General features: G+C 42.9%; 1 protein-coding gene across 5 annotated transcripts; it reads right to left on the reverse strand.

The window, feature by feature from the left end:
- Positions 1–27,733, reverse strand: LOC147447067 (putative HVA22-like protein g). Of its 5 annotated transcripts, none has more exons than XM_086522964.1 (7): positions 27,623–27,733; positions 27,115–27,151; positions 26,560–26,658; positions 25,133–25,189; positions 24,973–25,036; positions 2,252–2,461; positions 1–861 (listed from the first exon to the last, which is right to left on the reverse strand). In XM_086522964.1, exons 2-7 carry the CDS (start codon positions 27,144–27,146, stop codon positions 496–498), a joined length of 828 nt encoding a protein of 275 aa, XP_086379090.1. In that variant the 5' UTR covers positions 27,147–27,151; positions 27,623–27,733; the 3' UTR covers positions 1–495. The 5 variants fall into 5 exon arrangements, with proteins under 5 accessions (XP_086379090.1, XP_086379089.1, XP_086379091.1 ...); XM_086522963.1 differs by having other exon boundaries at positions 27,608–27,720; XM_086522965.1 differs by having other exon boundaries at positions 27,552–27,666.
- Positions 27,734–27,809: the final 76 nt, after the last annotated feature.

The raw sequence follows: 27,809 nt of genomic DNA on the forward strand, positions 1-27,809 counted from the left end.
TTTCTGTCTACTCAAAAGTTGTTTAAGTTGTATTTATAAGTAAAGCAAATGAGCCACCAAGGGAATAGCAAGTAACAAGAGCGAGGTTGGTACTTAGCTTGAAACACGTGATATTAGGTCCTCTGCATAATGGAGCTCCCCCTTTTCAGTTCATAATAGGGTAACACATATCAACAAGGGCATTCAGATTTACATTGAGTGAAGGAATGCTGGCAATACCATCACCATCACCAGAGATGTCCAAGAGCAAGAAATCCTCACTTGCAAAAGCAACAGGCATTCAACAACAAAAATGGCACTGCATAGCCTATGACACAAATCTTTCTTTTTCAAAGGCGGCGACCCAAACTCACAGCATTCTTTGCAAACTACATCATGAAGTATAGAACAAAGCTTTCCCATGAGCACTGACTTTGGCTATCATCCACCACTTGAAATAAGCTTTCATCACAGAAGATGTAGGCTACAAGCATGCTCATGCCGCCCTGCATAGGATCATGGCTGCCTGCGAGTCCTTTGTCTTCTGGTCATATAGCCACTTGATGACTCAGGGGGAGGAGCAGCAGCTTTTGGTTGCAAGGGATGTATATTTGTTACTTGAGAAGGTGCATCAAGCTCACCTCTTAAGTATGGTGGCTGAGTGTACCCTGGCATCTCCTGTGGATATCCTTGCTGGCGAGGCTGGGTTGGTTGGTAGGTACCAACTGCAGAAACTGACTGCTGATAAAGATAGTCTGATGGTATGACTGGAGCTGATGGAGAATAGTCTGCTGCTGGCGGCAGTTGGTGGTGGTACTCTGATATTAAGGTCTCATAGCCTGGAGGTGGGGGTGGGGGTTGTGGAGGTGGCTGAAAGTTCCCCTAGTTTTAAGCACAACTCTCTCTCTCTCTCTCTCTCTCTCTCTCTCTCTCTCTCTCTCTCTCTCTCTCTCTCTCTCTCTCTCTCTCTCTCTCTCTCTCTCATGTGTTTTGTTGTTTAACCTATACGGTTAACCTTCTTACAATTGATCAGACCTTAATTCTATTAATCTGCACGCTTTGCGAACCATCCTTTTGGTTTATTTTCCACTTGATTCAAGCCCTGTTAGATACCACAAATATGTGAAACTTGCCTTTAAACATGGTCTTCTTTTGCAATCAAATGAAATGCTATTTGTTTTGGTAGCTTGCTTGGATTGATCACCGAATCTAGCATCAGATGCATATCACTTGTATGTATGTAGCTTTTGATAAAATTCTCTTTTATATTGTAATTTCACACATTGTGTACTTAAACTACCCTAACCTGGGTGTATCCATACTGTACCCATCCTTAAACATGCACCAACTGCCCCTCGAGTATGATATGGTCATGAGGCTTGGTGCATGCTTGGATGTGATGTGGGAACCAGTTTGACATTATTTGAGAGCAAGGCACATCAGATCCACGTCTCTGGTTGACATGGTGTCCTTGAGGGGCGATCCAGAGCTGAAATTAGGCGACAAAGATTGTGGGCACTCTCAACTCTTGGATTCCCTTGGGTAAATTAGGGGTAATTAGTTTAACCATAGACTCCAGTTTACCGCTAGTTTATTGAGAGGATCTGACAGCCAAGAGCGCCTGCAATCCGTGTCACCTAATCTCGGCCATGGATCTCCCGCATGTCCCATAAAAGACAGCAATGAGGCAGACCTCAGAGCAACAACTCAATCCTCCATTGGAAATCGCCACGTTACTTAACATCCCCTCCCTTACCTCGCAAACTTTGTACCTATTCATCCCTCTTAACCCCACCCCCCACCCCTCCTTCCCCATCTCCTACCTCTACTTTGGTCATCTGACATACTTGCACACATACTTTGTGATCAGATAGTGGAGCTCTTGGCAGCCTGGACATTAGTGACTTGCTAGCAATGCAAGCAGCCAATGTTGAATCAGCAGACCCAAATGTAGAACGCTGTTATCGATTGGCACATGGAATCTCATATGCCACCAGCCTATGTTGACACTGAAACTGGTCATCAGGTCCCAAGGCTAAAAGGAAGAAACGGATTATCTAAAAGTATTAATACAGCATGAAAAACTGCATAAGCTTGAAGGTATATCCCAGAGGCTAAGAATCTGTTGGGTTAGACGTAAGTAAGCATTCAAGTGTACTGGTTATGAATCCCTTTAGCACACAGTTTTCTTCTCCAATTTTATGTTCATTTGCTAAAGATCATAAAAGACTTCAAGTGAAAAAAGAAAGAACCATCATAAAAAGCGTCTTACCGAGCCTTGTTCAGGCCTTGCAGGTGCTTGTGATGCCACGAACTGAAGGATTTCCATGAACCGAGACTGTGCGTATACTGAACCCCTCTGCCAATAATCAGCAATCATATCAAGTGCTCTTGCCGTCAGTTCATTCAAATTGCGGTCAATATCCCCTTCATGAGTAGCCACCAGAGGTCTGAGAAAGGATGAGTAAACATAAGTCGTCCCCTGGAAAGTTCACAAACAGGAGCTCATAAGTATTTTATGGAGGACACGGAGCTTTATTCAGATTATGAACATCTGAAACAACAAAAGCTTTGCTGGGTATGGCAATATGCCCAAAATGCTAGCTTTTAAGGCTCCCTCTGAATTCAAAACACTAACTTAAAAGTTCACCTTTTCCTTACTTTAATTGGCATTTTTCTTAAGCATTTTTTTACAAAGCTCAGACCAGATTTAAAGAGAACCTTTTAGAAAGTACACAGAAAGAGAACAAGGAAGACATTAACATCCCTTGAAGGCCAAAACAGCCCATGAGGGGAGACCATGGTATAACTGATGATGATCTCTCTCATCATGGAAGTGAATACAAAAATAAAGCATCATCCTCACTAGCAAGAAAAGAAAGGAACAATTTCTTGAATGACTTTAAAGCTGTAGGCTTCAACTAGCACGTCATATATTAAGGAGTGCCTCAAACCACAATGATTCGTGCAAGAGCTGACAGTCGCATTTGACATAAAAAATTTGACCGATTTCTACCCTAACTGAGTAAATGTGAAGCTTTTGCTTATCCCCTCACTTCCTATTGCCTGTCCCCGGGAGAAACAAGGGACTGACTGGACGAATCCAAAAAGACACCAAAATTTAACACCGCTCTCAGCTCCTAGAAAGGAACACATCCCAGTGAGCTGGAGAGAGCAATCTGCAATTGTCATGTGAGGGTTTCATGGACAAGGATATGTGCATCAATTGCCGAGGTCAAACGAGTATAAATGCGTCTACTAGGGTAAAACCAGCTCTCCAAGAATCTCCCCAACCAAATTGACTCGAGAGTCGCTATACCAGCAAGTCCACGTTCTACAGCAACAGAGGGTACCTTTGATGACTTCTCCAAAAGATAGCAAGAACTCTACGGGTAAAGGCACAAACTTCGGGCATCCGAATCATTTAACGATTCTCGAATGCTCCACTCTCAATAAAGAGTCGGAAATCTGAACCTCCAATCGCATAGAACATGCCAAGAATTGCTACAACCACCATGTGTCATAGGTGCAAGACAATATCTAAAGAACACTCTATCAAAAACTGAGTGACAACATACTGTTCATTACAACACCTCCCAAGCAAATATCGCCCTACCCTTACAGCCAATTGGGAACCAAAAAAAATGTGCACATAACATTACTAAGACGTGTGCTAATAGTAAATACAGCAAGATTGCAAGATCCTACTACCAAGCTCTAAAAGAGAAGAACAAGGGGCTATAGGAAGTCACCATATAGACTGTCAATTATGCCCACAGTACCAAGAACCACACATTCTGGAAGGAAGCAATGCACATAAAGATTCTCTCTACAATTCCCTCTAAAGCGAGAACATTTCGACAATGACGAAATGTCAGAACTCTCCAACAGTCTCTGACTGTGCAGCTTGATCACCCAAGATAGGTGACTCCAATAAGAACAAAAATAGGGATCTTGGAATCAAGAAACTAGGAGAGTAGAAAAGGCTGAGTCTGCCACTGTCAAAAGAATGCAACTGGTTCCTGGTCCAGGAAGGAGTACATAATCCATCTGTATGCAACTCCATGTTACTCTATGGATATGAAGATGGGTGTAACTTGTAGGAAACATCCTCCAATAATCAATCTCAAAGTCGAAACATAGAAACCCTCCACCTATGTACACACAAGTAACCATCACACCCCAAATCCAAAAGACAGTGCAGCCACCAAAGTAGCTCAAGAATACATCTACCAAAATGGCTCGAGATTTTATCCACAAGGATACTAAATGCATTGTGGGCTCAAGCACACCATCCAAAAGCCGCAAGAAGCAAGCAAGGACAACAAGGACTATGAGACTCCACCCATGGTGCTCCATTGAATGGAGCACCGAAAGTCTACAAATGATAATAACTTAGAAGCCCATCTAAAGAGAGGTACCCTCAAGAGTACACATTGAGATACCCATTTTCTCCACCCCATGTCAAACTAGAACCATTGTCTTTGGAACCTCCAAAGCTAGAGCCCCCTCTAGGTGGAGAGCCTCCCTTCTTGATTGATCCTAGGAATAGGGAAAGAGTACCATCATAGAGAAATCCGAGGAAACCTCGAGTAAGACTCCTTCCTTTGAACTTGAGTAGCACAACCTTGAGTCTCATATTACACAAGTTCCATGTAGAAACATGCTAAAGGTAACCTTGCTCTGCTAGGAAGTTGAAGTATAGGAAGATTTTTGCCTGATTTACCAAAATGGTTTTGTTGAGAGGAAAGATCCATGGTGAGTTCACATTACTAATTGCCGTACCGAAAGACTCTTACTAATTGCCGTACAGAAAGTATATGCCTAGATGAATCTAGGATTCACCCTTTAAGGAAAGTGCAAGGTATAGACCCATGGTAGTCACCCACAAGACAATGTAACCATCAACTACATCATGCATAGTATTGACTAAATACCACGACATCCCCACTAACGTCATCAGTGCCTAATAGTGGGTGTAGAACTAGGTACTAACATATGCTCCCAAACACAACACACACCACACGCGCACACACATGAGCATACATCAACACAAAGTTCAGCGGCAACTTTCTAATGAAGTGGTCCACAAAAACATAGCTTTTAGGCTATCGTTAAAAAAAAACCTTTCGTGCAATCAACTAGCTAAAAATCGCATTGAACTCGTTCAAGTGATTTGACAATGAACTCCTTTCTTTCCTGCGACAATCAGCAAGTTTCTTTAGCCAATAGACTTGTGATACGGCACTAGTCTGATCATAAGATTGCACAAACGCTGCCATAATACATAAGCACCTCCTTCAACATCTTCCACATTGTAGTACACAACCTTAGACAATGATAATTGAATGGTAGACTTAGCTAGCTCATCTAGCTCTTCCCATTCTTCCACATCCATATTCTCGAGTTTGACACCTTGAAACTTTATGGATTTAACCTGCTTCTTTTGAACCAAGACATTCATGATTTGCTTCTTCCAATAAGAAAAGTTACTTCCATCAAACTTTTCAATGTTAAGCAAAGCACTATCCGAAGATAAAGAAGCCATAATGCCACTAAATTGCAAGAATAATCCTAGCAAAAGTCGACACTGTAAATTGAGTAAAATCTCAACCAACAAACCCAAAAGAAGCTCAATGGCAAGATATTCAAACAATCACGGTTATGAAATTTACGAGAACATTTTGGCAAAATTTCCCTTATACAAGAAACAAAATCTCAAATCCCAAATGTCATAAATCACTAGAATAAGCAATGTCTGCTAGTATCTCAACAAGAAGAGTCAAGAATCACCGCATTTCTCAATGCATACATATCATGAACACATATGTCGAGCCTCTATGTCCACTATCATACATATCTTCTGGCAAGGCCATGATAAGGGGAACTCAAGCGACCTAATCCAACTTGCACAGGGTAACCCGACCCTTAGTGTTCAGCTTTAAAAAACCTCACGCACGACTCTCACAAAAGACTAAGCAATGACACGACTATAGTCAAGTCTCAAAAATGACTATCTTTCGGACCGAGTCTCAGAAATGACCAAGACTATCATATTAGCCAAGATGGCTCCACAAATATGTACATAGGCAGTATCCACAAGACGTGAATCAAAGTAATCAACAATGCGCATAAGTAAGCACAAAACTGCAAGATGCATTAGCAACCATAAATCTACTCAATAAACATAATCCGAATGCATTTGTTTCTTTCACAAGCCACGCATAATTTTTTTTATGTATGCTCAAAATCTCAAAGAAAATTAGCCACGCATTGAACAAATGAAGCATGTGATCAGCATCCCACTTTCAATAACTCTTACAAAAGCATCTACAACTTTCAAAACATCGTGCAGCCGATCAACTAATATCTCTCAAACCGCCAAGAATTTACAAAAACTTTCTTCTGCAAAGATATAGATCGCAAAAAAACGGTCAAGATGAAAGTGAATGAACATGAAAGGGTTGTTTTTACAGGTCAAAATAGATCTGTAAAAATCTGTAACTGTCTACTCTCGACCTGCAAGCAATCTTTCAAACGTACAACAAAATTGGTGCGGAACTTAGATGAGACTTTTGCAGAACTCATGACAAGAACAAATTCTCTGGTCACCAAGCTTCCCCTACAACCATGAGAATTCATGGTCAAGAGTGAGTGGAGAAGGCTCTTTCCAAGACTTCTCAACAAAAACTACGAGAGAGTCTCGGACCTGAAGCAACTCTAGAGGAGCTTGCCGCTACTGCTACTAGGATGGAAGGGGCAAGGAATCTATTCAACGACCCTCCTCAGGTAGAGATTGCCTCAATATCCATGGACCCCTTGATTTGTTTACGCAGGGAACTAGAAGCACTGAAGTTACAACAAGCTTTCCAAGAGGAGAGATCCTTCTCTCTTGGATAAGAGAAGTCTCCACATCAAGACGCTTTGGACCATATCAAGTGGGAGCTAGAAGATCTCAGGGCGGAGTGTAAGGCTATGGTTCGGTGTAGCTCATGTCGCTCTCCAAGGCATCCTCCATACAAATGCCCCTTCGGACTTACTGCAACCTCTGTGAAAAATTTGGACATGAAGACAAGGATTGCTACTACTTAGAGGGATTGCAGCAACGACAGTAGAGCCTTGCTCCTACTCTTCAACAAGGGTTGGCACCTATATCCAACATGGTTTCCCCCTATGGCCATCCAAACTACATGCCATCTTTGCTGACTACAACTCCTATGCAAGGTATGCACAACACTTTTCCATCTCAAAGCTTTCTCCATGCAACAGGAGCAAAGACCACCTCATCCTCCGGCTTGCCCATCCATTCAGCCCATTTTGTGCTACAGACGTGGGGAATATAGGCACTACCAAAGCAAATGCCCCCTGCCAAAAGAGTCTCGTTCTTATCGTCGTTGCCTTGAGGCCAAGGATCACTACAGTAAAGATTGTCTCAACCAACGTGCATCCACGTCTTCGGGTCCAAGTCCAAGCCAACCTAAATTCACATTTCCCAAAATCAATCAGGTAGCAATTAGCACCATACCTCAACAGTCACCTTCTACTTATGTGGGGACCCCTCAAGACAAGTTCCAACACGTAGAGAAGCCCATTGGTGTCCTCACTCATGCCGAAAAGGTAGCCCTTGGTCTAGGCCTTTCCGCAAGTTCAACTTCCCCACCCACTATCTCACCAATGAATAACCCTTTTTCAGAGATTGACAAGCCATCCCCTAGTGCCAAGACAAGGTCTTCATCTCTACTCTCTGATATTGATGTGTCAAGTGCAACGGAATTGAAATGGTGAAGTCTAGATCTTGTCACCATTTCAATTCCATTGCACCGTAAAGTCTAGATCTTCACCATTTCAACTCCGTTGCACCTGATATGATGGGGCTTTCTTGGAATCAATAGCTGACCTACAACGACACAGCACCTCCTGTGCAACTCTCAAAGTCCTACATGATCTCCTATCCCGCAACTCCTCTCGACTCAACCTAGCAAAGAGTTCAACTCAGATCACCCCATTCATTATGCAAAGCATCTACTCACTTAAGCCGAGCGCAACTACAACATAACAAAGAGGGAAGGTTTGGCTATTGTTTATGCCTCGCAAAAATCCCGATATTATTTATTAGGGGTTCATTTCACCATTACTAATGATTATAATGCTCTACGTTATTTGCTAGGTAAGCCACAAGTTGCAAGCCGGGTTTGGCAATGGCGACTTCCATTCCAAGAGTTTGATTTCGAAGTGGTTCTTCGTTCCGACAAGCATCACGTCATGGCCGACCACCTCTCTTGTACACAAACAGATGAAGAAGTTGCATGTGTTGATGATGACTTCCCATATAGTAGTCTCTGTAAAGAGGACACAACCCTAGAATGGTATGGCGATGTGTTGTATTTGCTATCCACTAGCTTGTACCCGAAGAATGCATCCCCCTTGCAGACAAGAAGACCACAATTGAAGTCTAGACCATTCACTCTGATTGGAGATCAACTCTACAAGTCTAGACCAAACGGTGTTTTGCATCGTTGTCTCCCCTCATGAAGTCGAACATATTTTAGAGGATGCCCATATTGGTCCAATTAGGGGCCATTCCCCTGGTCACATCACCGCATAGAATGTTCTATAGAGTGGGCTATGGTGGCCTTATGTGTTTAGAGATGCAATTGCTCATGTGAAAATTTGTGATGTCTGTCAAAGTTGTGTACCTAAACCCAGTAGGCAATCCAACCTTCCTTTACAGTTTTCGATGGCATGGTTGTCCATTTGATAGGTGCGGTTTAGATTTTGTTGGTCCAATTTCTCCCACTACTCAACCAGACAAATCGCAAGTATCTTTTGGTAGCTACTGATTATGCTATCACTGTGGCCAAGTTTTTGTATGAGAATGCATTTTGCAAGTTTGGGCATCCCCTTGAGATCACCGGCCATCAATGTAAGGTGCAGCGGAGTGAATGTTGTACTTCTCAAGATGAGTGGTCCATATTTTGCTCAAGGTTCCTTTTAGTTCTTCTGGAAGGGAGAGCCTTCCGTTCTTAATGGAGAGTGCTATGATCACGAACAAAGTGAGTGGATACTGTGCGTGCAAGTGTATGAGACTGAGAGATAGAGAGAAGAGAGATACGGCACCAGAGACGTAAAACCCTCCTCCGAAGGCCCCACTCTCGTCGGTGAGAGTGGTCTACTATTGATTGCACAGTGGTACAATGATGATGCATGGAAACTAATGCAACTTGGGGCTATGTCGGTGACGACGACGGGGATAGCGACGATGACCTAAGGGCTGAAATCTGTTAAAGTTTGGGGCTGTTTTGGGTGGCTGAAAAACGCAGGTTTTGGGGCTGCAAAACGCTGAGTTTGCTGTCTTTTTGGGCTGAAATCGCTGGCTTATCTGCTATGCTCACAGCTTGAAAAACGCAACCAGATCTGCTACGGGCAGCCCTTTGGCGATCTAGGAAAACGTTGGTTGCTAGTTGAGGAGACTGTGCGTACTAGGCTGAAAACGCCAATGTAATGCTGTCGTTGCTGCAACAAAACGCCAGGGGGCTGCTAGATGGAAAAACGCCAATCCAAAGGGTTGTTGGGGGTTCTTGCTGAGAGAGGGGGAGTACTTGCTGCCAAAGGCCTGTTGTGCTCCTTGCTCATCTGCCAAAGAGTGCTAGCTTTGGTTTGCTTATATATTTTCTTACCCAAATTGTCCTACCTACTTTTGTTGGGAAGTCACTTAAATTAATAAGTGAAAAATGTCAAAATAGGGAAAATAGACTAAATGCACTGGAAAAATCTCCTAACTGATTCTAATGGATTCTGATGGGGATACCGATGATCATGTTGTGTGCAACCAGAGGATATGCATCTATACCAAGTGACTGAGCATGCACGGTCTACGAATAGACTCACAAAAAGTGCCAGATCACTTCTAATCTAGACTGACTGGACTAGACGGAAACCCTGTTATGGTGTAGCTTGTCCACGGACACATAGGGTTGGATGTGTCACGTGACAATCAAGGCAATCACTTTGTCAACGACCTGATCTCCACATTGCTAACCAACTACAAGATCTTTCATCGCAAAACTTGCTCATACTACCCTGAAGCCAATGGGCAAGCAAAGAGAACTAACAAGGTTCTCATCGTACTCCTACGAAAAGCATGCCATTTGCATCCAACGTCATGGGCTCAAGCAATCCTCAACACTCTTGACATATTGAACTTCTATCAAAGCAATGACCAATCACACTCCTTTTCAACTAGCCTTTGGATTGGAAGCCATTGTCTCTTTTGAATTCAACTCAGACTCTCCTCGGATAGGCAGTCTGCATGTTGATTGTGGTATGGAGTCAGCCTATATCTCTCGTTTCTCCATGCTCGGAAAAAGCAAATTGTTAGCTTCCAATGCTCTCCACACAGAGCAACTCCGTCACAAAGCGTGGCATGATCGTCATCTTCGCAGATTGAAAATGATGCAAGCGTCATGGATGCTTGAGAGTCAACCATCGCTGATGTCATCGCCTGTGTCATCAATTGCATCATCGCTGATGTCATCACCTGTGTCATTGCCTGCATCATTGCTAGAAGATTCTAGAAGCTTGGAGGAGGTTTCGAAAGAATCTAGAAGTTTCTGGAAAGCTCTAGAAAGTGGAAGAAGGACCTAGAAGGTTCTAGAATAACTAGAAGGAACAAGAAGATTCTAGAAGATTCTAACCTCCTCAAAAGAACCTAGAAAGTTCTAACCTCCTCAAGTAACCTCCTCAAGCACTAGTATAAATAGGGGTCTTGGGCCACAAGCCCCTCAGTCTTGCCAACACCAATTGTGAGACTCCTATGAGGAAATCCCTCTGCTAGTTCTTATGTTCAAGTCTCGTCCTAGCAATCAAGCCTTGTCTTGTACTCAAGTCATGTAATCCAAGCCTTGTATCTAGCTCTCTTAATAAAGTATTAAGTCTTGTAACAATATTAAGTTTATCATCAAGTCCAAGTTCCTGTACATTGTGAGCGCCTCCTCTTGCTCTCTTCTAGCTCTATACGCGCTCATGACAGTTTGGCAAGACTTCCATCTCTTAAGCTTCTCAAGCCATCATGGAGCCGACGATGGAAGGTGTCATCAACGCATCGCAAAGCATCCAAGCTCAATTACAAGAACTTCGCGAGAGTAACGCTCAACTTCAAGCAAGGCAACCCCTAATCTTGGGACCGGTGTTGCAAGATCTTCAACGTCAAATTCAAGAGCTTCAAGAGACAAGCACACATCAAGCACAAGCTGCAAGATCCAGCTATTCTCTACAACATAAGAAGGAGCCGAAGGTCAACATGCCTTAAAAATTTGATAGGACTAGATCAAAGTTTAGAGGTTTTCTCCAACAAGTACGTCTCTTCAGTCGCATGCAACAAGAGCATTATCCAGATGATGCCTCTCAAGTAAGGCTTATTGGGACCCTCCTCTCGAGTACGGCTCTCTCTTGGTTTGCTCCCTTACTTGAAAACGAATCTCCTCTCCTTCATGACTTTGAAGCTTTTGTGCGGAAGTTCTCTGCAACCTTTGGGGATACTGATAGAGCAAGGGTTGTTGAAACCAAACTTAGAAATCTTCGCCAAGGATCAAGATCTGCATCCGTCTATGCATCCGAATTTCGACAGCTCACTTGTGATTTAACTTGGCATGAGGAATATTTCATTAGCCAATTCCAATGGGGATTAAAGGATGATGTAAAAGAACTTTTATTGACTATGCCAAAGGTTCACACACTAAGCGAGTTCATCTCTCAAGCAATAGAATGTGATAATCGACTATTTGAGAGACGACAAGAGAGGCGTCTTGGGGCATCATTGCGATCCCAAACAGAAGTGACACATGATGCCTACACACCTCAACAAGGCCATCAATCAAGCATTGAGCCCATGCAAATTGATTCAACACGGTTTCAATCTCTCTCAACCCAGGAGAAGCAAAGGCGACGCATTAATGGCTTATGTATGTATTGCGGAGAGCAAGGGCACATTGTTCAACAGTGTCCATGGAAGAGAAGGATGAAGATTCATGGTGCAATGGCCTCAACCGAACATGGGCGTCCAACCTCAATAGAGACCGACCGGTTGGACAAAAGACAAGCAAAAGAAGGTCTCTTTCTCCTCGTTGATTCCACTTCAAGTTTTATGCTACCAATCAAGATCCATATGCCCAGTGGCACATGGATTGTGAAGCATTACTAGATTCGGCCGCAACGGCATGCTTCATGGACAAAGAATTTGGAAAAGAACAAGGTATACCACTTGTGGAGAAGTATAATCCAGCAATTGTCGAGGTCATTGATGGTCGCCCCCTCGCTTCAGGGGATGTCAGGTATGAAACTCGCCCCATAGAAGTAACGTTGAAAGAGCATGTTTCAAAAATAGCGTTCAATATCATACAAAGCCCAAGCAATCCAATTGTTATTGGGTTACCGTGGCTTGAATTACATAATCCTAACATCGATTTGAGGGCTCGGAGAATTGAACCACGAAAAGTCCACAAGAAGAAGGGAAGGCATAATAGGCCTACATATCTTGGAACCAAGGTCTTCATGCGTGCAGCCAAAAGTATCCAACTTTCCTGATATTTGCAACACCGATCGACACGTCAATAACAAAAATCATGGAGGCATTGCCATGTCAATATCAAGATTACAATGATGTTTTTGAGAAGACGAATGCAGACCTCTTACCGGAGCATCGACCCTATGATTGTGCTATAGAGCTTCAGGAGGGAACCCAACCTCCTTTTGGCCCAATATACCATAGTCACAAGAGACACATTGCGGGACCGGGAACGGGGGACAAGGCTCAAATGGATTTTTAGTGTAAAAAAGAGGGCGGGACGACAAGTGGGGATGGGAAGCCCGAAAAAGGGCGTCACGTTACTATGCAATATACAAGCTATCTCAAGATGGATTGGTAGAATTACGAAAAAATATTGATGAGAATCTTGCTAAGGGGTTCATACGGCATTCAAAGTCCCAAGTAGAAGCTCCAATACTCTTTGTAAAAAAGAAGGACAGAACTCTCCGGATGTGCATGGATTATAGGGGCCTGAACAAGATCACAGTCAAGAATCGCTATCCCCTTCCCTTGATCCCAAAGCTTCTTGAGCGCCTTGGCAAGGCAAGAATATTTACAAAAATAGACCTTCGAGGTGCTTACAACCTAGTCAAAATCAAAGAAGGTGATGAATGGAAGACAACCTTTCGCACAAGGTATGGCCACTTTGAATACACCGTCATGCCATTTGGTCTCACAAATGCCCCAGCAGTTTTTCAACATTCAATGAACGACATCTTTCGGGAGTATTTGGATTATTTTATGGTAATATACTTGGCTCATATCTTGATATTTCCCAAGGATCAAGAAGAGCATGAGCACCATGTACAGTTAGTGCTTGAAAAGCTTCGTGCATCAGGGTTATATGCAAAGTTGGAGAAGTGCTCTTTTCATCAATCTAAGGTGGAATTTCTTGATTATGTTATCTCTGAAAAGGGAATGTCCATGGATCCAAAGAAGGTTCAAACCATCCTTTATTGGGAGACACCCACCTCGGTAAGAGATGTCCAATGTTTCCTCGGATTTGCAAATTTCTATCGTATCTTTATCCAAGGAAACTCCAAGGTGGTTACAGCACTCACAAGTTGACATGCCATAATAAGTTTATTTGGGACTCAGAGGCCGCGAAAGCTTTTCAGACTCTCAAGCAAGCTTTCACGAACGCACCCATTCTAATTCACGCAGATCATACAAAGCCTTTCATCCTAGAAACAGATGTTTCAAATTTTGCCCTTTGGCACTATTCTATCCCAAGTAGGTGACGATGGTCGGGTACATCCAGTGGCTTTTCATTCCCACAAGTTCTCAGCTGCAAAAATCAACTATGAATCCATGACAAAGAGCTCTTAGCAATCATCGACTCCTTCGACACTTGGCGTCACCTACTTAAAGGAGCTCCTCATAAGATCACTATCTATACAAATCGCAAGAATTTGGAATACTTCATGGCATCCCGCGTCTTGAATCGTCGTCAAGACAGGTGGAGTGGTATCCATCCTATCAAGGTTTTGATTTTCTTATCTCTTATAGGCCTGGCCGTCAACAAGGTAAGCCAGATGCCTTGTCAAGCAGATCCTACCTTGCACCTAGAGAAGGCGACGCAACATTTGATCAACAAGAGTCAGTGATTTTGAAACCTGAGCAGCTTAAGCTAAACGCCACCATAAGCCAAGCTTCTGAAGATTCTACTTTTCTTTCTGAGCTGAAGACGCAAATTGCCAAGGACCCACTTGCTCAGAATATTAGACAACAACTACAAGGACCACAAGGAGCGATGCAATTAACCACTCTAGACGTGTTACTCTGCCACTTGTAAATGGATCTAGAGTAAAGTGCTATTACCACTCAAATTGAGAAATACGTCAAGCTATTATCCTCTCCAGATGGAACTTTAAAACTACACGTTCCTTTTCTCCAAGTTACATTATCAACAGAGCAATGGAAATCAAATGGAGTCAAAAAATGGATTTGCACTATCAACAAGATCAAATCAGGGGAATACAAGAACTCATAAATAGGAACAATGTGATTATAGATGAGCATAGATGAAGGGGTGGTAAAGAGAAGAATGCTTTGCTACGACTGTCACAAGACGGGCACCACGTGCCAATAGAAAAGAAAAGACTGAACAGACTTTTAGCACTTCAATAACAACTGAACTGAGAGAGAGAGAGAGAGAGAGAGAGAGAGAGACACGGAGTGGCGGAATTCTACCCCAAAGAGTATTGGCCCCAAACCTTGGCGCCCCTTTCGGTATTTCTTTATATTGCATGAACACAACACAAGCCGATACTCGAGACTCTGCACCTTCTCTGGGAAGCATGCCAGAGAATGAGCCCTAACCTCATATTTAAAGGCCCTAGGCCCCAAAAGCAGTTTACATGAAAAACCTTCAAACTCAAAAGCTTCTGGTCCAAAAGCAATGCCAAAAAGCTGCCAACGTAAACCACGAAAATCCTTATAGCAATCAGCACAAAACGCGGAAATCCATACATCTTGCCATGTCATCATGTCAACGTAATTTTCAAAAATCTGCCACGTCATCAGTTTGCACAAGTCTTTTGTGTGTGTATGAGAGTCCAGCTTTATTTTTATCCTTATAATGTCACTTGGGGCCCCATCAAACGCGGTCCCCATAAGTTGGTAGGACTTCTTCTTCTATTACTTGTTCTTCTTAGGGTTTAGGTCCCTCGGCCGATATCTGCAAGTTGACTCCCTTCTTCAAGGCTTTGACACGTCAACAATTTGTGACATCTTCCCTTCTTGAAAGAAAGTAATCGTCCGCGATTTGAGTATGTCTGCAAAACAACTCAAGTTAGCTCAAAATTTTCCGAGGGTCATTCCAAGGGACATTCCGAGGGACAATTAGTTTGCTCTTTTTGTTAAGGAGTTAGCTTCTCCTATTGGCTCTTTTGATCAAGGAGTTAGCTTCTCTTTTTGGCTCTTTTGATCAAAAAGTTAGCTTCTCCTTTCGTCCGGATTGAAACTCTTAATAATCCGGCGTAGTAAAATTAGCCATCACACCTAGACCGTATTGATCTTCCACGGGTGTCTTGATGCACTAAAATTACATACCCAGGCAATCTCATCAAATTAGGAATATTCGATGGTTGGCACATCACAATTCAACACAAATGCTCACATATGCATGTTACAAGACATAGAAACATAAAGTAGCCGATGAACACTCCTCCCGCATAACCTAACGAGGTCCGGGCTAGGAGATATTCAACGACTTCCTCATCACTCCTCCCGCATAACCTAAAAAGGTCCGGGCCGGGAGATATAGAGGCCTTTTACAACCAAACGCCTCCCAGACCACAGCCTGCGTCGTTTGGAGGTACTGAGAGCAACCACTGCTTAAACTTCTTAATACTCCTCCTGCATAACCATCCAGGTCCGGGCCGGAAGTCACAACAACACTTTTCAATCATCATTTTTCACTACACCACCTAGGAGTAAAATCACCAATCATCGAAACCAATTTTAAAACAAGAGTCAAACATTTCAAATCGGAACCAAAACAAGTTCAAAACAAATACCATCCATTGCAAACAATACTATCTAGCTATAAAGAAAAACAAGTAGAAAGAGTTCATTCGAGGTTTTGTTCAGACACTAAACTTTGAGGACGATTGGCTTATCCTGCTGCATCACGGTGATGGTTCGGTTCTGAACTTGGAGAGTCGCATCATTCTTGTCGTCCCAAGGCATGCCCAAGAGAACGTCCCAATTGCCGAACTTCATGATGTGGAAATCAACTTTTCCATGATAATCTTGAATAGTACTGGAAGAGCACCAATGAGTGGTACCACTTTCTGAGTTGGCCCAGTGGCTGGCTCAGCTACAATTTCTCCACCCTCTGCATCATAATCAAAGTGCATTTGCTTTAAGAATTCTGGATGAATGAAGTTCTTTGTAGCTCCGGGGTCAAAGAAAATAAGGGCTTTGAAGCCATTGACTTTGCCATATGCTCGACATAATTCATGTGTACTCTCAAGGCGTATGCCATAAATATCAAGAACTAGTCCAATAGCGGGTCTCGCTCTCTTAGCAAGAGGTGGCGTTGGGGTTATGTTGATCGTTGGTGCGGGCGTCGACTCCTCTAGTCTATCAGTGCATTTGGGACAATTAGAATGATTATGTCCTGTTTGAAAGCATCCAAAGCATCGGCCTTGTAGTAGGGTGTCTCGTTGTTGAGGCGTCAAACGATGCCTTTGCCGTTGATTTTCACAAGACTCGAGAATTTATTCGTTGTTGCCGAGAGTTGTGGTTAGTGGCCGAAGATTCTTCTATGGTAAACTCTAGCTTTCCCTTCATCAGTTTGTAGCCGACCCGGCATGGTCCATAAGTTCTTGCATGGTGGAGACTTGCTTGGATTGACAATATTCCTGTAATGATGATGGTAGTCCAATGGTGTATCGCTCGCATTGGGCCTCCAAGGGAACACATCTAAAGAAGGATACCGGAAGGTACACGTCGAGAAACCTTTGGTTATATTCGTCCATTGGTTCGGTGGCAAGCATTTCCAAGTTGCCCCACTCTGCCAAAATCCGGACTTCAAACATAGAAGTCATGTAACTACGTGCAAAAACTGTCTTGAAAGCTTGCCAGGTCCTTGGAGCATGCAATGTGTCGCAATTGAACTCCACCATTGCATAGCATTATCTCTAAGAGATCCCACTGCTCGAAAAATCTTGGATTCTTCTGTATAGTTCCCTAAAGCATATAGATGTTGTCAAATTGTTGTAGGAACTGCAATGCTTTGTTGTGATCTTTCACTCCAGAAAAAGTGAAAAATTTGATTGTCGTGCTGAAATCTTTGGGTTGGTTAGGCGCATATCCCGGGTATGGATAATAAGGGTATCCATATGGGCTCCAACCATTGTAGCCTGGTGGCGGTGGTGGTGGTGGAGGTGGGGGCAATGGCGGTGGTAAATGCGATTGCATTGGATCAGGGTCAGATGGTTGCACCATATTCCTGAAGACTCCCCCGATCAGAAAAGACGACTGAGTAGTTTGCCAGTTGGAAGCTCTCGTACTTTCTGTTGTCGAAGGAGGAGGTACCACTTGGGGCATCAAAGGGGATAACATGTAGTTCAAAAATTGTTGAAAACTTTGGAACATTTGAAGATTCTGCTGAGGATGCCGCGAAAGAATGTCGTGAAGTTCGTTGAGCAAAAACTGCAAATATTCTGTTGAATCCATGAATTCCAAGTCTTGGGTTCTTTATGGCTTATACCCTGTACGACAGAGTGATAAAGACGGGAGCGTATCCGAAGGATGGGAGTGGCTATTAAGTCCGGGGTCGGAGGCCTAAGATACCTCAAATAAAATTCCAATAGCTCTGTTTGCTCTTTGTAGGACCAATATGCTTTCAGAAAAGCATACGCCTGATGCTCTGATACAATTGTCACAAGACGCGCACCACGTGCCAATAGAAAAGAACAAACTGAACAGACTTTTAGCACTTCAATAACAATTGAACTGAGAGAGAGAGAGAGAGAGAGAGAGGACATGCGACACGGAGTGGCGGAATTCCACCCCAAAGAGCATTGGCCCCAAACCTTGGCACCCCTTTCGATATTTCTTTATATTGCATCAACACAGTACAAGCTGGTACTCGAGACTCTGCACCTTCTCCGGAAAGTATGCTAGAGAACGAGCCCTAACCTCATATTTAAAGGCCCTAGGCCCCAAAAGCAATTTACATGAAAAGCCTTCAAACCCAAAAGCTTCTGGTCCAAAAGCAATGCCAAACAATTGCCAACATAAATCACGGAAATCCGTATAGCAGTCAACACAAAACGAGAAAATCCATACAACCTACCATATCATCATGTCAATGCAATTTTCGGAAATTTGCCACATCATCAGTTTGCGCAAATCTTTTGTGTGTGTGTGTGAGAGTCCAACTTTATTTTTATCCTTTATGTCACTTGGGGCCCCATCGGACAGGGTCCCCATAAGTTGGTAGGACTTCTTCTTCTATTACTTGTTCTTCTTAGGGTTTAGGCCCCCGGCCAACATCTGCAAGTTGGCTCCCTTCTTCAAGGCTTTGACACGTCAACAGTTTGTGACAATGACAGAGGAAGAGGGACATAAGGATTAGCTAGCGGAGAACAGACTAACTTCAAGAAAAGGGATGCTACAGTTTCAAAGTTTTGGCTAGAGAAGATAATAGCTTGACGTATTTCTCAATTTGAAACATGATAGCACTTTACTCTAGATCCATTTACAAGTGGCAGAGAAACAACGTCTAGAGTATTTATCTTATGTGTTCTATTTCAATCTTTCTTATACCTCGGAATTCAATCTCTAGCTTCAACACACTATACAAACTTCCTCTTTCATGTGTTTCATCTATTCACTCATCCTAGTTTTTATTCTCCATGCATTCATCCACTGTCACAGTGTCCACCTAGTGGGACTAAAATTTCATTCTCTTGCTCAACTCTACACACCACAGTTAAGTCTATTGTTCCCATGAGATAAGAATAGCCTATTTCGAATTGTCGGCAAAGTCAAGCATAGAATTTGCAAAAGATTGGCTTGTAAAACTTTTGGTAAACCAATGGTTGAACGGCTTGCAAATCCTCCTATCAAGGGCAAAAGAGCTTGTTTCTTTCAACTTTGGAAGTGATCAACTTAGGTTGCATCCACCAGATGTAGTCTATGAATTATTCAAAAGAACATTACAAAGTTTTGGAGTATCGTGTGAGCATCGAAGAGCTACAAGATGGCCAAAATCTATTGTTCTTTCCTTGAACAAATTTCCTCTCTCTAGATAACGAGCACTACTAGTAGCTGCCATAGCTTCTATCTCTAGCTTTATGTTTCCTCTACCCACCCCCCTCACCCCTACCCAACTCTCTCTCTCTCTCTCTCTCTCTCTCTCTCTCTCTCTCTCTCTCTCTCTCTCTCTCTCTCTCTCTCTCTCTCTCTCTCTCTCTCTCTCTCTCTCTCTACCCAACCCCTCCCTCGCCCCTATCTAGCATTCTCGAGCCATAGCCTCGCCTCTATCCAACGTTCTCCCCGAGCAGGTTCTCTCGAGAACCCCAAGCAAGTTCTGTAGAGCACGACCTCAGGTCTACACATTTTGTAAAGCTCTCCATGTATGCTAATGCAGGGTTTCGACAACATCTCAGAGTGCCGTATGTAAGCTTTTGTCGTCTCGTGCGCACCTCCATAGTACTACATCACCGTTTACTGAACATCAATCTACCAATGAGTTTACGCTTTATAGTGTGTATAAGTGTACTATAGTCTACATAGCATCCGTGTCCATATGGCAAGAAACACCAGGTAGTCACACAAGAAAGCCTTTAGAAAAAGGCATGCCCTTGCTGGAAGGCATATTGGTTCTCAAGATGAAGAAGAATCCGACAACAATAGCCATGGCGTTACAGACATGACCTCGAGTGCCCCTAGTGACAAAAGTTACAAGGCGTCTGCACAAGATTCGGATTCGGACTCGGATTCTTGCTCAAGAACAGGCAACTCCAACGCACAAGAAGAAGATCCCAAAGGTTAAAAGAAAAAGAGCAATACTCGACTAGTGAGCCATGAGATCAGCTAGCCTATAAAAACCAAAAGTAAGGGAAAGTTCTCCCTCAAATTTCACTGGCAGCCATATAGTCCATCTCTTTGTGACGTCTTCTCTCGCGATCAGCTACACAAATTGGGGTTCAATAGTGTTGGCTGATGTTGAGCTACCAGGTACTACAGATGTAGTACCTGTAGGTATGGTACATGAGCTACTAAATGCATTTCCAAAAGTATGAGGCCAAACTCTTACTACGACACGAATTGGTCATGCGATGGAAATGACAAGCTTCTCCTCTTTGAAGCCGGCTACACGTACATACTCAGCTCTCCAAGGATGCTACTATACAAGCTTGCCAAGACTTGTTTCTGCCAAATCACCCAAACTACAAAGGGAATAAAGCGCTTTAGACAGTTTTCAAATATTATTTTCTAGTCAAAGATGCCAAAGAGCCAATATGAGGATGTGATGTCTCCATTACCTTTCCACGCTATGATGGTCTCTACTGCTTAATAAACACTTTGAAATCATTTACAAATCAATTCTAGACTAAAAGCACGCTTTTTTACGCTTTTGTATGCTTTAGAGAACTTTAAAAATCTTTTCAGTAGTTGAGAATTTGTAGATGCAATAGAAGTCAAAGTAGATTCTCTCAATGAGCCTATTGAATTAAACCTAACATATTTGGATATCAACTACCTCAAAATTTATGGTTTTCTACAACAAATTAGGGTTTCTGCAAAAAATGTCAACATATGTCTAATTGATGTTTCTTGATTCTATTGTTTGTTTATAAATAACTGGTAGCGGGATTTTTTTGTACCAAGGAAGACTAATTTACAAGCATCTGGAAGCATGAGAGATGGATATCCATATCCATAGAATGGAGAACACGAATCTATTTGCTAAATGAATTGACTACTTGTTTGGTTGCATTTGAGAATTCTCTTTACAATTCTATGAACTTGTATGATCTTGTTTAGACCTCTTAGGATTGCTTGAACTTATTTGATATTGATTGAACTTGTTTTGATTTGTTTGAATTTTGTCTGAACCTCTTTGAACTTAAAGGAACCCTAGAATCTTCAGGAGTAGCTTTGAACGATTTTAGACCCCGTCCAACGGTTGAATCGAGTGCAGACCCCCTTGTAATGATTAGTTTTGTACGATTGGACAAGTGCCCAAGACCTGGACCTAGAGCCGATGTAAATATTCAAGATTCGATACGAAGATTACTTAAGACCTGGCTAAATGATTAGACACACGTACAAGACCCGTTATGACAATATTTGTTGAACGGCTAGACATATGTCCAAGACCCATTCTACACTAGTTGCACTTTATATATTCATATACCTAGATGAATCAAGGATAAGCCCAGATTCACCCTTAAAGGAAAGTGCAAGGTATAGACCTATGGTAGTCACCCACAAGACAATATAACCATCAGCTCCATCATGCATAGTATTGACTAAATACCACGACATCCCCACTAATGTCGTCAGTGCCCAATAGTAGGTGTAGAACTAGGTACTAACATATGCTCCCAAACACAACACACACCACACGCACACACACACATGAGCATACAGCAACACAAAGTTCACCGCACTTTATATATTCATGTTTATGTAAATGCACCTGTGAGTTGTGCATCTATGACATTAGCATGTCATTCTATTGCTTGGCTAGGATGAGATAAGCTACATGGATGGTAAACTTAGTGCATCAAGAATACCGAAAGGATGAGATGACTAGGCAAATCATCATTCTAAAGTGTCCAGAGTTTTAAAAAGGATGAGATGACTAGACAAAATAAGAGTAGGATCTGATTGTGAAACTCAAATTTGTGTAGATGCATGAAAGGAGAATGTATGTCTAGCAAGGATGATCATTGGCATGTTTGTATGACATCAATGTCTACTCAAGAATTGGACTTCTTTTTGCAAGTGTAAACAAGGGCAATCACTCTTCTCCTAAGTACGTACATCAAAGCGCAACTTGGTGAAATGGCATGTCCCACGCTAGGACGAAGGAGTAAGAGCCAAATCCGAATTGCAAAAGAAAAGGAAATGAAGTAAAGTGTCCCTTGTGTTTATGCAGAGTACTAGATCCGAGCTAAATCCTTAAGACACTTCCGTTGCACCTGATACTCACAAAGTGTCGGGCTAGGTCCTAAGCTAAACTAACACTAACGCTAGACTATAGCAAAAGCTTGTCCACGTGGCTCTAGTGCAATGTGCACGTGACAATGAATAAGTAAGAATTGGTATGTTAAGTACTAGTATTGAATTTGCGTATTTATCGTACAGTATGGGAAGAATAATGAATACGAGTTTGGAATGCAACCTTGCTTCCGAAACCTATTTCAAAACTTCGCATTTCAAAACTCCATGGCTACTATGGACACCCCTAGTACAGTAAGCTGCAACTACAATTGCCTTTTGCATACTAGTGACAAGATCGCAAGCATATACACAACATGGGCAATTATCTTGACATGCACAAGACAACAAGAAATTACACCTACCAACTTCTAACATCAACGCAAATCCAAAGATATAGGGGTAGATTCCTCAAGACTATTGGGAAATATTTCCCTTGAGAGGCTTCGTAAGCTCCATCTATCGTGGGATGAACCACCAAGAGAGGGATCTCTCCATGATGCGATCACCTATAATTGTGGATACCCTCAAGATAGTGCAAAGAAGAAGTGTTGGTGGATGTAACTTGTGTATAGGCTCAAGAGAGAGACCATCCTCATGTCCCCAATCGGGTGCAAGGAAAAACCATGTGGGCAGCTCCAAAAACACAAGTATCAAGTAGGCTGCCTATGGCTGGAAATGGAAGCACAACTGGCCCCTCTAGCGCTGCCCATAGGTGCCCAAGGGGGCTGCCCCTAATGGAGCTCAAATCCCATGCCAATAAGGTGCCCCTTGTCCTAGCCTATATAGGCTATCAACCAAGCTGCCCGACCCACACCAAAACTCCATGATCCAAATAAATAGGCCAGCATATGGAAAACGGTTAAAACAAGTCCCCCTAGCTAGAGGAAAGAAAGAAATAACTTGCAAGACGTGCATGGAGAGTCACTTTGAAGGCTGAAAATGACCCAACATGGCCAAAATATCTACCTCCATCAGCCAAGCACAGCCACAAAACAACCCCCCCCCCCCCTATCACCAATCTTGAGAGATACCAAGACCAGCTGGACAAATCCAAAACATTGCAAATTGTAACACAATCATCATCACCAGCATCCTCAACTCACCATCATTGGTCTCAGCCTTCATGAAAGAGAGAGAGAGAGAGAGAGAGAGAGAGAGAGGGAGAGAGAGAGAGAGAGAGAGAAAAGAAAGAGAGGTCTTTTAACATCTATTAGAGGCCGAAGTAGGTTATAGGCCTATGAGGCAAATCAAACATGAATGTGTGTTCTTCATCTATCAGGAAAGGAAAAATGTACAAAGCAACAAAATGTGGTGCTATGCTAGGGGGTGATTCATGGAAGGCTAGGATACAAGATACATAGTATACGGGGACCGGACCCTTGCGGGGGGGGGGGGGCGTTTGCAATATTTGTAGGGTGTACAAGTGCACATCTATATGCTCAAGGAAGTACAATTATGAAGTGCATCATGCTGACTAGCTCCATCCTATATCAAACTAGGGATGTAAGATGGGTCAAGCAGGGCTCTTTAAGAGCCCGCCATGATGTCACACTATCAATACTTGTGAATAGGTGGTAAAGCTCAAGCTCCTCTGTCTCCTCAAAAGCTCCAAAATCGTCGCTTCCGGCATGTGAGCTATCGTCCAGCCTCTTGCTCTGTAGTCTTCCCAAAAGCTCTCTGTGCTCATAGGGTGCGCTAAAGTCCTTTGAAGTTTGCACTCACCATCATACTAGTAGTTATGTGGCATAGTCCATTTGGGGGAGGAGGACAGACGAGATCGAGGAGGCGAGTGTGGACAACGTTGGGAAGGTCGAGCTGACAAAGGCCCGCATGAACCTTTGTCGAGTATATGGGGGCTACTTCTCATGTGAAGGGGATGGTAGAGTGTGGAGTAGGTGTAGCTCCAATCAAAGAAAGAGTGGTAGGCATGGCTGGCTCTACTAGGGGTGGGTGGAATGGTGAAAGAACTAATGAGATGTATAGCCTCTCAAGGTGCCATGATATAATTCCCCAAGTAACATACGGCGATGTATATAACCTGCTCTTGTGTAATCTCTAAGCAGATCCAAATGAATGGGCCTATAATTCTCGTTCTCCAATTTGTATCCTACTCTGCCACTCTTGTTAAAAGAGGACAGACTCTTCCAGACCCTCACGTAGTGTTCTGGCATATATACTTCCGGTGGGTGGACTCCCATTCGAGTCCATAGATCCTCGATATGCCCCTCTCTGGGCTCTTTTGTGTCTCTGTTATTAGGACAATGTCTGGACTGCTCATCGCCTCCTCTAATTGCTCTGGGTGTGTCCATATTCCAAACCACAATATGAAACTCCTCATGCTATGTCCCATAGGCCACACGTCCCTATGCAACGACCTTGCCATCAATGATGACCCCCAACCATTGCAGTATGATGCCTTCTTCCCCACTCCACGTGGTCTCTACACTACTAGATCGACTCAGTAATGTCCTAGCTTTTTGGAAGTGGGCTATAACTGCCATATCAATTGCATGTCTTCCTATTAAAGCAACCCAACTAAAAGAGCCAAGTCTCATACTTACACTGAGGGCACATAAATACAGTCAGGGAGCTTACATGAGAATCAGCATTTCACAGTACAACAACTTTGCAAGCATTAGACGAGAATGAACAAGGCACATTTCAAACCTAGGACATGCAAAATCACATACATCTCTCCAGAAATATAAAAAGCCTACCAATGTTTTTGGACACCACAGATAGATGATAAATGCAAGTTTGGCTTCACTGTACAAAGGCAACCTGAAAATAACCAGCTTAAACTTGTTTTCAGATAGAACATAGTAATTGACTCTTTAAAATGGAAGAGAAGAGAAAAAAACCACAGCTAACCATTACCATGATACGAAAGTGTCCCCAAGCCTCTCCAAGACAGTAACAATGGCAATAATGATCCTGAAGAGTGCCATTTCAAGAATTAATACCATTCTTAAGTCCAGGTCCATTTATTTAGCCATACCATACACTGATGAGTTAGTAAGTTATGGTAGAACTTTAAACTTTAAGACTGCATTGTGCGTATAAATGAGATCATTGTTTTGAGCCATACACAAAACATGAACCACGTACACTTATTTGCACAATATACAACATCTCACATCCACACAACTATCATATTTGGGACTACAGTGCCTTCTTCAGAAAGTGAATCAGCCTAGTCCCACATTTTTTGTGGCAATGAGAACTTGCAGCTTACTATCCTCCATGATCAAAAGCAACATCTGTTCGATCACTACGGAGAGAAAGAGAGTTCTATTGGCAATGTTAATTTATCCATTTGCAACTGCTTTGGAATTTGAGGAAAGCAAGCCTGCATTCTCCTTTGCATAATCTTTAGGGAAACCCTAGATAACAAGAATGATTTTCTTTGACGAAGACAGCATTAAAACACTAACGAGTGTACAGAAAGTGTTGACACCTTTCTTATACAATGTTTGGGAAAGGTCTGAAAAAGAGCCTCAACTTACAACAGTGCCTTTTGGAAACTCAAAGTAAACTAGTTGAGAAGAAGAGGAAAAAGAAAATTAAAGCTGTAAAAATGGACCTATTTTTCATTTTGACACATAGGTGAAGCACTAAAGGAACTTATGCAGATTTATAATTTATCCCAAATGCTGTTCCCTTAGATGCCAATTTGAGGTAGCCAATCCATGCTCCTCAGCACCCCAATTGAGTAAAGCCCTCATAGAAAGAAATCCTAGTAGAATTTTTCAGCCTGCCTCTTAAGGCTCCACCTTATACTGTCTTCTTCATATTTTTGTTGGTTGAAATTGATGCAAATACCCCTTCATGCTGAATGTCAAAGAGATGGCAGATACTCTGAGACAGTTACATCGGCTTTCATTGCAGCCTTTAAGTATGCCTATGTTGGTGACCCCACCATCCATGTAATGAGCCTGGGCCTTGACAATATTCACGATAAAAAAGTCCACCCGCGTACTGCAAACTGCTTTTAAGATGCTGAGGCATTATTTCGGTGCAGAAAAGGATGAGCCTCTATCCAAGAAATCACTGCAAAGAATTGACCCTCTAACAACAGTTTCCTAAGAGACAATCCAATTGTGCAGTAAGATAGTCTTCAAGGTTCTTGAGCCGCAACCTGTTATCTGAACAACTGGAAGTTCCCTCTCGTGTTAACCATTAATCATGATATGATTTCTTTAAAGTGAAGTGGTGTCTAGTGCATGTCTTCCAAGGAATCCACATACAAGAGTACTGCTGGAAAATACAGAAAAGAAAAGTTAGTAGACACTGATATAGCTTACCAATATTGGCACCAAAATCGAAGCTGCTCCACATCAGGCCGGTTCATCTCCACACACTTGAAGCACTTGTATGCTGGATAAACATATCCCACGACCATTCTACACCCGCCAGGCCAAAGATTAGACACACATTGTGAGAACTAAACAAAATACAGAAACTGCATGGACGACAGACATGCAGAGGACTTAAAATTATAAAAGAAACCCAGAAAATCTGTGAATGTGGGGAAAATTTTAGTGCGAGGGCCCGCATACATGCACATATAGTGTCGAACATGCAGTGAGACATGCATGCACATAGGAATTCGTGCCTCAGTCGAAGCCTCGTATAAACTTTGCTTGTATGTGTGTGTGTGTGTGTGTGTGTGTGTGTGTGTGTGTGTGTGTGTGTGTGTGTGTGTGTGTGTGTGTGAGAGAGAGAGAGAGAGAGAGAGAACACAGAACTACACCATGCGTGAGCAATGGAGGGAGAAACTCTTTCAGAACAGCCACACCCCGCCAAAAAATTTCTCTAACTGGTAAAAATAACCTGCAGCTGTTTCGGCAAGAACTTACATGAGAGCTCGGGTGATAAGAGAGCCCATCATTTTCCCTGTCGACAACGAGAAGAACGGTAAATGAGGGAACAAAGAAGGCACTACTTCTGCGAGAAGAGGTGAACTTTCAAATGAGAGGACGAGCCTGTCATGTGTGTGTGTGTGTGTGTGTGTGTGTGTGTGTGTGTGTGTGTGTGTGTTTGAGAGAGAGAGAGAGAGAGAGAGAGAGAGAGAGAGGAGCGTGAGTGCACTAAACTCGTGTTGTGCTGAACCTACATGGAAGAGTCGGAGGAGAATGAGAGTGTAGATCGGGGACAGAGAGAACACAGAGCATGTGTAATAAGAGACACATAAAGAGAGAGGGTGTGTGCGCGCAGTGTGTGTGTGTGTGTGTATTGTGTAACAGAAGAGAAGGAAGAAAGAGAGCGACAGCGATGAGGGGACAAGGAAGGATGCCTCGAGAGGGAAGAGAGATCGATAGCGCGGGGAGCTCTAGAAAACAACTACAATACCAAATTTTTGAAAACCTGCATTTGTCACGAACAGTCGCACGGACTCGCTCGCACCTCACAGTAGTGTAGGCCTACAAAGCACGTCATTTTTCGATGGACTGTCCCAAATGGTTAACCAAAATTCAAACTAGAGTGAGTGATTATCATCTAAAAGCTTGTGCAACCTCCCCCTATGGCCGGTCTCGCTCTCTCTTATCAACAG

This window comes from Adiantum capillus-veneris, chromosome 11, assembly GCF_014529385.1.
Source record: "Adiantum capillus-veneris isolate H3 chromosome 11, ASM1452938v2, whole genome shotgun sequence".
In the NCBI taxonomy this organism is placed as follows: Eukaryota; Viridiplantae; Streptophyta; class Polypodiopsida; order Polypodiales; family Pteridaceae; genus Adiantum; species Adiantum capillus-veneris.

Coding starts and splice junctions, on each gene's coding strand:
- LOC147447067 (XM_086522964.1), bottom strand. CDS start 27,146: ATGATGGGCTCTCTTATCACCCGAGCTCTCAT. Junction 25,190..26,559: donor CGATTTTGGTGCCAATATTG/GTAAGCTATATC, acceptor GGCACTCTTCAG/GATCATTATTGCCATTGTTA. Junction 862..2,251: donor CAAGGCCTGAACAAGGCTCG/GTAAGACGCTTT, acceptor GCTTAAAACTAG/GGGAACTTTCAGCCACCTCC.